Raw genomic sequence first — 10,348 nt, 5'->3', positions numbered from 1 at the left:
AGCTGGCCCTTACAGTCCTTTGGGCAATGCTGATCTGCAATGCAGGGAAGTGATGGTCAAGTACAGTGTCGGACCCAAGGAAGTTTGACAGAATAGGAGATGGCATGAAGTCAAAGAGTCAGTCAAAATGTGCCAACATTTTCTAGTTCTTTCTGTCTGTGATATATATTTATTTCTTCAAGTCAGTTTTTAAACTGCATTTTCTCAGTTATTACTCAAATGTGAATACAATTATGTTAATATGTTTTGAATGTTATTGCATTCTATTATTCTGTCTCACCGTATTTCCAATTTTGGCACAGTATAAGTCATCATAAGGCCAAACACTAAGAAAACTAATGGCCTGCATTAGGGGCTTATAGCCCATTTAGTTATGTTTAAACAAATGTGAGATCTGCCTTAACTAGATATTTATTTTGACTTATGAATAATCCATTTGTTTACAAAAGAGATGAGGTGAAGATGTGATTCTACGTGCCTCATGAGAGGTTAATTCCAATAACACCAGTCTTCTCAAGGCAGACTACTCCAATAACAGATAAGATGAACTTATCAGGCAACAGGATCTCCTCACTGAAATTTGACTATGTATTACTGTATTGTATGGAACAGTGTAGAAAAATGAGCATAAATACTTTATTAGTGCTGTCTACAATCCTGTTTTAGTGATAGTCTGTTATTTGTATTTACATCTGAGATGCTTTCAAAATAAATTAAAAAGCTGTCAACTATGTAAGAAAAAAAAAAAAGTATATGTGAGCTCCACCTTCTAAGGCACTGTCCAACTGGAACAGGTTTTGACTTTACAGATGGACCACGCGTAGGCAGTCTTGTTACTATTGCTTTGGGTGTACTTGTAACTCCGCCTACTGGCTTCAAGCCACATAATGGGCTACATACCCTCGTACCGTCTCCATCTGCCTCCCTGCGTGGGCCCATGTGAAAGATCGTCTTAGGGCAGGTGGTGCGCATGTGCAGTGTGAGATAGAGGCTTGGAAAAAGGTGGTGCGCATGTGCAGTGTCAGATCGAGGCTTGGGAAAAGGTGGTGCGCATGTGCAGTGTGGGACCGAGCAGCGCAGGTGAGGTATTGCGCATGTGCGGGGTGAGGTCACGACGCTGCTGCTGGAGAGAAGCGGAAGGGCTGGTGCCCGATTGTTGTCTGTCCCGGTTGCCGCAGTGTCGGGGTGATGGTGAGCAGCGGTTCTTTAGCCACTTTGCAGCTTTCTTTTGTTTTGTAGTCCTGTCTTTTACAACACTGGGGGGATGATTTTGTTTTTTCTTCCGTTAGTTATATATTTCTTTTCCACCCTAGAAACCTGTGATATTTCTCCTCTTTGCAATAAAGTGAAACCCCCAAAAGTATTTTTCTTGGTCCAAAGTGTGAAAGAATGGCAGATGTGATCTCTGTACTTTTCTGTTCCCGGGTATTTGGGGGTTAGATTTGCAAGTGAGTGGCTGCAGGGTCCTTCCCAGACTCCCTCCACTTAAGCTTTGTCTCTCTTCTGCCTTTATTTATTTATTTAATTGCATTTGTATCCCACATTTTCCCACCTATTTGCGGGCTCAGTGTGGCTTACAATACATTGTAACGATGGAAGTACAATAAGTTATGACATGATTATCATATTACTGTTGTCTCTTACTTTCCCCCGGCTTTTATATCTGTTCCTCTTTCTTTCCTCTACGTTTTCCTAATGGTTCCTTCTCCAACAATTCTCCATATCTCTCTTTCCTGCCATTTGGATTGCTCTTTCTCCTACTATCACTTTCCCCCATCTCCCAGCATCTGATGTCTACTGCTACCCCACCCCCCCTGTCAACTACTACTACTACTACTTAGCATTTCTATAGCGCTGTACAAGTTTAGACAAGGTAATAAGCTATGTAGTCAGTGTATGTATCTGGAATGGGGAAGGTGTCAAGTCGCGGTGCTGCTGCTCTGGCCACTTGTTTTCTCCTAGGGCACTTAAGTGCCCATTCCTTCCATGGCCCCAAGGTGGGTTCAGCTCATTGCAATACTCTTCTGGAAGATCTGAAAAATAGTAATGTTGTTTTGCAAATAGTGCAAGGTGTGGCTACTTAAGATAATACATGAATGATATATTTATGGAATTGTATTTTGTGTGTGATTTTTATTTGATATTTGACTTGTATATGAAGTCATATTCTACTGAAACTGCTTTTGTAGGCATAGCCTCATCCATACAATCAATTTTTATTATTTCTAGGCCAAGCTAAAAAAATGATTTTATTTATTTAAAATGTCTACACTGCACAATCCAAAGGTTTTCAGCGGTTAACAAACCATCTCTACTATTAAAAAAAAAAAAAAGGCACCTTCAACATTCTGAAGCTGACTCCGTGGCTTCACTGAAGTCAAGGGTTCGTAAGGATCGTTGGGTTCGTTGCTCTGTAATCATCTATTTCTGCCCCGCCCTCACGCCTCTAATAGGTCCGCCGCCCTCAACAACATCACATTTGACGTCGAGGGCGGCGGACCTATCAGAGGCGCAAGGGCAGGGCCGAGAGATGGTGACAGACTGACGAACCTTACGAACCCTTCACTTCAATGAAGCCACGGAGTCAGCTTCACAACGTTGCAGGTGGATGGCTGGAGGGGAGGGAGGGGGAAAGAGAGGGGGCAACGACCCTGGAACTGGGAGGGAGGGAGGGGGAAAGAGAGGGGGCAACGACCCTGGAACTGGGAGGGTGGGAGGCCGGAACTTGGAGAGGGGCCAGACCCTGAAACTGGGAGGGAAGGGGAGAGGGGGGAGCCAAGGACCCTAGAACTGGGTGGGAGGGGGGGCCAACCCTGGAACTGGGAGGGAGGGAGCCCCTGACACACACTCACACACAGTCTCACTCTCTGTCACACACACTCACACATTCACTCTCTCTCTGTCACACACACTCATTCTCACACACACTCTGTAAAACACACACACTCCGAGGAAAACCTTGCTAGCGCCCGTTTCATTTGTGTCAGAAACGGGCCTTTTTTCCTAGTATATACATAAAATCAAAAAAATCTTAAAAATACAAAATTTAATATCAGATCTCTCAGCATTGAATCTAGTAGAACGTACATTATTAACCACAAGGTTCTATCAAATCAGAATAATGGGAACAGCACTTGAATAGTTCCATTCTTATCTTAAAAGATAGACAATACCAAGTATCCTGGAACAACTCACTGTCCAGCCCTTTCGCAAATACATGTGGCCTCCCACAAGGGTCACTTCTAGCACCCGTATTATTTTATATCTTCTTATGTCTTCTAATAACATTAGTGCAAATGCTGAAAACTGCTCCCTTCATTTATGTAAATGATATCCAATTTTTATGTGTTCTAGACCCTGTTTCATCTCATACAATTCAAGAACTGAATAAAAAAAATGAGATACCATTGCAATATTGTTATGTTTTCACAAACTGGAAATTAAATCCAGATAAAACAGGAGCTTTAATCCTCTCTAGGATATTTGAGGTTATACAACCCTAGTCTTTATAGAACTCAAATTCAAATGGTCAGTTGTTTGAAAACTCTGAGTGATCATTGCTGATCACTTAAACTTAAATATCATTATGACCTCAAGAGTACAAAAATGTATTTTCAAATTTTAAAACATTTGTTCCCCCCCAAATAAAAAAAAAAAAAATTTGAAAGAGGCACTGGCCTGAATCCCCCTTTCTTGTCCCTAACCAATCCTTACCCATCTATATTGATTCCTCCAAATAGCTATTCCCACCTAATCAGCAAGCCAGCCATTCATGGCTTCATTTAACTAGCTCCAGTCCTCCCCCCACCCCCCATGACCACCTTCTAACTAGCTGGAAACCTTGCTAACACCCAGCTTAAACTAGGTGTATCCCCAGACTCCAGCCAGTTTTCTCTTTACCTTGCTGGTTCTTCTGGCTGTCACTACAGGATGGTACTGCTCAGCACTCGGCAATTATAAGCCATGCTGGTCTCAATTTTGTGAGACTTGAAACTGCAAGACCAATTCTGGGATTTTCACAGCCCACTCCAATGTCCAAAATCCAAGTACTGTGGAAACGTTTCTGGCCACAATGGCAACTTCCTAACTGGGATTTTTTTCAGGCCATGGCGAAGGATACGAGATAATGGTCAGATAGGGGATGATAGTGATGGAGCAGATGGAAGAAGGGACCTGGTAAAAGTGCTGACCATATTGGCGAGAAGAGTCGATAGAGCCTAGTTGGAGAGCAAAGGAGGAGACGAGGCCAGGAGCTTTGAGGCAATAAGGGTCAGAGGATCATCTACATACAGGTTAAAATCCCTAGTAGACTGGTTCCCCAACTGTAGATTAGGACTCTGTATGAGGTCACAGAAAATAGTTTTTTCCCCTTCCCTCTGACTAGCCCAGTTTATTGTGGGATCTGTGAGTCACTGAATGTTTGCAGGCCCTGCCCCCTCCTCCTGTGGGAGCTTCATGTACTGGTGTCACTGTTCCCACTGACACAAGGTCCTGCTGTGCTACTGTTGCCACCACTGCTGTTACTTCTGCCTCTCTGCTTTGAATAATTGGGAGGTGGAAGAAATGGAATTTGTCATCTGGGGTCATGTGAAATTTCAGATGCTAAAATGGGGTCGTGATGGATAAAAGTTCAAAGAAGAAAGAAGGCCAGGAGTCAAAATCCACGAGGAAGGTGGAAGGGGAGTTAATTTTTTTCAGTTTACCTTCCTATTCTAGTCAGAATGTAAGATGAAAATATTTCATGCTTTGAAGTATTTCCTGTAGCTTTGTTGGCTGATTATTTCATCTTTTACTTATTTCCCATTGAAGTTAAAACTTTATTTCCAGTTTAGCACAGAAACTCTACATCAATCCCTAAGGTGAAGTGGTGGGCTAATATTTAGCGCACATTCCTGCATTAAAAGTAACTTTTTATACAGATCATTAGCGCACTTTAACATGATAAAATGAACTAATCCACACTTTTTTACTAGATTGAAAATAATTTTAGCTCACAAAAATGTGCACTAAAAGGGAGGTAACAAGTTACAGTAGACCTAATGCAATTTATTCTGTTGGCCCCTTAGTTTGCTGCAGAGAGATTCTTGGTTACTGATCATGTCTTTCCTTTTGCAGGCGGAGGTAGAAGAAACGCTAAAGCGGATCCAGAGCCAGAAAGGAGTGCAAGGAATCATCATTGTCAACGCCGAAGGTTGTAGCACCAGGCTCAGCAAGGAGCGATGCAGATCAACTGTCACTTTTTCAGTTCAAAGGAAATTTCACTTTGAACCTGTTCTGAATGTGCCTGGTTGTGTGCACGTAGATGCATAAATACTAGTAATTGAAACACTTAGCGCGTGTAATGTGGGCATCTCAATTCTAGAATTGCCCTTCACTTGCCCCCAATGTCAAGTTATGATCTAAAAGGGTTCAAAATTTAATTTTTAATCGCAAAAGATGAACCCTTTAAATTAAAGTGAACGGCTGATAGAGGAAGAGAGGTGGCCCTTCCGGCTAACTGTCTTAACCTGTGATTTGGAAAGTGACTAATAGTCATCAAACAGTTATTGCTATCTCCTCCAGATTGTGTCCCAGTTGAACATAAAACTGTACATTGTCAGCTTAAATGTTTACTATGTGCCCTGCTCTTTGAGCCAAGCAGTAGCCTTACTGGTGGCTTAAATGGAAGTACTGACAGTGAATTCTTAAGTTCCCTGAACAGAAGGTTTCTGCAGGATTTGAAAGAGTCATTGCTTACTGGGTAAAGTCTTGCATTTAGTGCATTGTAAGCCACAGTTTTATTATGCACCAGCTGCTGGAGGTTGAGTTGCTTGTTCATGGTCTTAAAGTAAGTCTTGTGCACTTCAAAGTGCCTGCGTCTTTTACAATTGAATAGGACGGTGATGACAGATCAAACAGAAGTTGGCCCCTCTGCTCTGCCTAGATGAGCATATAAATTCTAAGAGAGGGGATGGGATTTGATATTTCTGTGGTTACAATCAAAGTGGTTTACATATTATGTACAGGTACTTATTTTGCACTTGGGCAAAGGAGGGATAAGTGACTTGCCCAGGGTCACAAGGAGCCATGGCAGGAATCCTGGGGTTCCCCAGGTCCTGAGGCCACTGCACTAACCATTAGGCTGCTCCTTCACTCTGTATGCAACTCAACACCAAGTCCCCCCCACAACCCATTTCATCTCCCAGTTGGTACTTAGACATCACTGTTTCTCACTATACACTAGAACGGATGTGTTTTCAATTGTACAGGTATTCCCATCAAAAGCACTATGGACAATTCTACGACCGTTCAGTATGCAGGTCTAATGCACAGTTTGATGATAAAAGCACGAGGTACAGTACGTGACATTGATCCTCAGAATGATCTCACATTCCTGCGCATACGCTCCAAGAAAAATGAAATCATGGTTGCTCCAGGTAAGGACATCTTTCAGCCCATGTGAATAAACGTGTGCATCTAGACCTTGAAGCAGTAATGCATTTATTTTATTGTATTTATTTGCAATGCAAGGTAATGACATTTCCTGTATGTTAACTTAATGGGAAACTGTAAGGAGGGGATGCTTCTACCATTAACAGAGGTTTTGCAATGACTGCACATAACGCAATTAATGCATGATAACTGCAAAATCTTACTGCACTTAGGGGCCCTTTTACTAAGCCGTGTTAGGCACTAGTGCATGCCCACCACGTGGTAAAAGAGTACAGCCGTGAGACATGCCGAGGTGTCCCACAGTAGTTTGGCCATCAGCGTGTGCTACTCCTGCGTCGAGAGTAGGCATGCCCTGCGCTAAGCAGGTAGCCTGGGTACATTACCGTGTTCTGCTCGATGAGCACAGGAATGGCACAGGAGCATTTGCTGCTTACTGAGTGGTGTTAAAGTATCCCGTGGTAATGGCTTTGTGCTAATTGGGAAATTAGCACGTGGCCATTTTACCAAGAATTGGTGAACAAGGGGTGTAACTGGATGCAGATTTAAGAGAGCAGATTTTTCGCCAGCAGAGGAGAACCAAAGGCAAAAAAGAATAGGCAGAATCAGCTTTTTTAAAATTGTAATTTTTCCTAAGATCCTCTTTTTGTTCATGAGCTGACCAATTTCGATTCCCAGAAAGTTTTTTCTAAAACTGAGATCATGTATAGTCCATGTTTGTCTGTCCTAATTAGATTGTAAGCTCTGTCAAGCAGGGACTCTCTCCTCATGTTCAAGTGTACAGCGCTGCGTACGTCTAGTAGCGCTTTAGAAATGATGATTAGTAGTCGTATATTTGGTTTACGTTAATTCTCAAAGCCGGGGAACAGTTGCCAATGTTCACATCATCTGTCTAGTATAAGTGGCCGTAAAACTTCTGGTGCCCTAAACACTTTTTTTCTTTCATCTGTCCACAATAAATCTTCATGTAATGTGTATGTGCCTGGTTACAAAATACCAGAACTGTTGGTGATATTAAAGGGTTAAATTTGGGAAGCAGTGTCTTGCTGGGTTAAATTTCAACAGTTCTCGAAATCCCTTGAATTTAGAACACAAGTGGAATGATTATGTTTCTGAAAATAATGTGGTTTTTTTTTTTATTCTTTTCTAGATAAAGACTATTTCTTGATTGTCATTCAGAACCCCACGGAATAAGATGTCCTGCAATTCTGATCAGCTTTGTTTTAGCGTAATCATCAAAATCCTTGTTAATGACGTGCCACTTTACTAATGTATTAAGACATAATACACATTTTTTTTTAAGCATTTTATAAGTATTGATTTTCTTCAGGACAAAATGCCTGGTGCAAGAGCAACAAGGCTTAACAGTTTTCATTCCTTACAGTCAAAGTACTGAGAATAGGTCGGCCTCAGGAGCTGGATTTTGGCATTCAAGTTTCCATGTTTAATTTGGTACAATGTTTAGATATCACACAAGTTGCAGAATTACATGAGAGAAAAGTAATCATGCTAAACGTTATTGCTTATATATGCTCTTGGGACAGTTTTATCCAGATCTTGGCCTTTGAAAGGATAGTACCAGATATTTCCCTCAGAACAGCAGCTCCTATTTTCTGCAGTCTTGCTTGGTCTCTTTGCTTCCTCCTCCCCCCCTCCGTATTATATCCTGTTGTTTCAATGTATGTTTTTAGTTTTTTTTTAAGAAGGGGATGGGTGGGTGCCTTTTAAGAGTTTCTGTAAGCAGTTCCCTGATGATTCAGTGGTATGTTTTCTGCTCACCAGAGGCAAGAAAGTCACAAATTACATCACATACAGCATGAACCAGCCCAGTTCAGTGTGTTTGATTGTGCTTTTTAGCTCCCGTTACTCCCTCACCTGTAACTGTCTTGTCTGTATTATTTAGATTGTAAGCTCTTTTGAGCAGGGACTGTCTCTTTGTATCAGGTGTTCAGCGCTGCGTGCGTCTGGTAGCGCTATACAAATGCTAATAATAATAGTTTGATTCTGTTTGTGAAACTTGCTGATTTCCCCAGTAGGAGGGCTTTGAAAGGAGAAGTTTCAAACACTGGCAGAGCTGTGAATAGAACACTAAAATCCTCACCTTCAGATCTGTAAACGTGATTTCCCAGCCCTGCCCCTAAACAGTTATAATAAGCACAAATTGCTATTAAGGTTGACTTTTATTTATAAGTGCAAAAGAATCATTAACAGGATTTTCAAAGCAGTATAAGTTATATCTAATATTGTTGCTTTAAATAGCCATACATACCTGGCTTCACTTTTTTTTTTGTTTCTGTGCGTTATTTTGTTTGTTTTGGAGGGGGAGGTATATATGTATAATATATAGATTTGTTTTTAAGAACTATTTTCTTCTATTTGAAAATAAAACATGGTGATCTGAGGACATGCCTTTGTCATGTTTTCTAAATCTCACTTCTGCTTCTAAGGTTTCTTTTGCTACCATACTACTCCCAAGGATTGTGCTTGCATCATAGGCAGGGTTCGTCAGAATGAGGGTTTTCTGGATTTTACTGAGAAAAACAGAATGACGGCGCAGAAAGTGAACATTTTCACAGGAAGATCGTTACCTTGACCTTATCATGAAGGTGCTAAAGCAATGGTTCCCAAACCTGGTCCTGGAGGCACCCCGGCCTTCCACAATGAATATTCATGAGAGAGACTCGCATGCAAATCTCTCTCATGAATATTCATTGCGGATATCCCGAAAACCTGACTGGCTGGGGTGCCTCCAGAACTAGGTTTGGGAACCTAAAGGGAACCTTTTTAAATTAACGTAAGGAGGCCTGTTTGCTCTGTTAACTAGGTAATTGATGTATACTTACATGTGTTTGCAGCTAAGATGGAAAATGAGCAGGGACTGTGCCTTTAAACTCAGAGGTAGTTACCACGTGTTAAAAAAGCAGATAATGCAGAAGAAACATTACCGTGTATTAACTGAATAGGAAACTACTGGGAGCACCTTCATTGGTTAATGTAGTGGTTTTGCAATTACTGTGTTAATTTTAGGCAACTAATGTGATAACTGTAACTTTAGTAAACAGGCCCTACAAGGACTTAATGGTCCAGAAAGCTAATGTCTCTGCCTTTCAGTTGTGAAATGTTACTGTCTAAGCTGTAATTCCAAAGGCAAGACGGCCTAAATGACTTTGTGCTGTTTAAAGCCAGTATAACTGCTTTCTTTTCTTTACTGACCTGATGAAGAGAGGATAACACCGAAAAGCTGTCGCAGATATTTAGTCCAATAAAAAAAGATCTCAATTACAACTTACTGTTTTGTTCTTTATTTCCCTATACGCAAGTGCACGAAATGGGGATGCTTTTACTCATAACTTCTCAGGTAATTGTTTAGAATACAGAACAAATTAAATTGTGCTAACATTTTAAAACCAGTTCCTTTTATAATTGATTATACCAGTGAAACTTATTGGAACAAATTAAAACACTTGTCTAACCTAAAACCCTACCTTGATTTACTCCTAAATTTGAAATATTCAATCGGTTACTCCTAAAACAGTAAAAGTTACAGTTTTGTCTACTTAGCTTTTCCTGCTGTTAAATTAAGGTTTTGGGGGATCAGTTGAAAACAGAGGTAACTATAAATAAGTAGAAGAATGAATGAACAGCAAGTCGTCTTTGGACGAGTGTTGCAAGGACAACTTGGCCTTTCCTTGGTTCAGTTTTATACATCATTCTATAGATCTCATGGTCCTTTTTAAAGCCTCGCTTCATCTTACCAATCAGCTACATTGAAGCTCTCGTCTGTTATCAAACATATAAATTGCAAGTGACCGTACTCACTCACAAATGCGCAGTACAGACTTTCCCTCAGTGTCCCGCCCCCGTGTCAATATGTGATGACGGGGGCGGGACAGAGAGGGAAACTGCGCGAAGGGGAGGG

At 41.2% G+C, this 10,348-nt stretch overlaps 1 protein-coding gene across 1 annotated transcript; it reads left to right on the top strand.

The window, feature by feature from the left end:
- The first annotated feature begins 1,089 nt into the window (after positions 1-1,089).
- Positions 1,090-7,882, top strand: DYNLRB1 (dynein light chain roadblock-type 1). The gene is made up of 4 exons (XM_030211628.1): positions 1,090-1,191; positions 5,116-5,191; positions 6,249-6,416; positions 7,580-7,882. Exons 1-4 carry the CDS (start codon positions 1,189-1,191, stop codon positions 7,621-7,623), a joined length of 291 nt encoding a protein of 96 aa, XP_030067488.1. The 5' UTR covers positions 1,090-1,188; the 3' UTR covers positions 7,624-7,882.
- Positions 7,883-10,348: the final 2,466 nt, after the last annotated feature.

The sequence above is a fragment of the Microcaecilia unicolor genome, chromosome 8, assembly GCF_901765095.1.
Source record: "Microcaecilia unicolor chromosome 8, aMicUni1.1, whole genome shotgun sequence".
Taxonomy (NCBI): Eukaryota; Metazoa; Chordata; class Amphibia; order Gymnophiona; family Siphonopidae; genus Microcaecilia; species Microcaecilia unicolor.
Note: the sequence above shows the minus strand (reverse complement) of the source record. Positions and strands in the feature narration are given on the sequence as shown.

Excerpts from the sequence above, each read along its gene's own strand:
- DYNLRB1 (XM_030211628.1), top strand. Across the intron at positions 5,192-6,248 it reads CATCATTGTCAACGCCGAAG|GTATTCCCATCAAAAGCACT; the intron begins GTTGTAGCACCA and ends TCAATTGTACAG. Across the intron at positions 6,417-7,579 it reads TGAAATCATGGTTGCTCCAG|ATAAAGACTATTTCTTGATT; the intron begins GTAAGGACATCT and ends ATTCTTTTCTAG.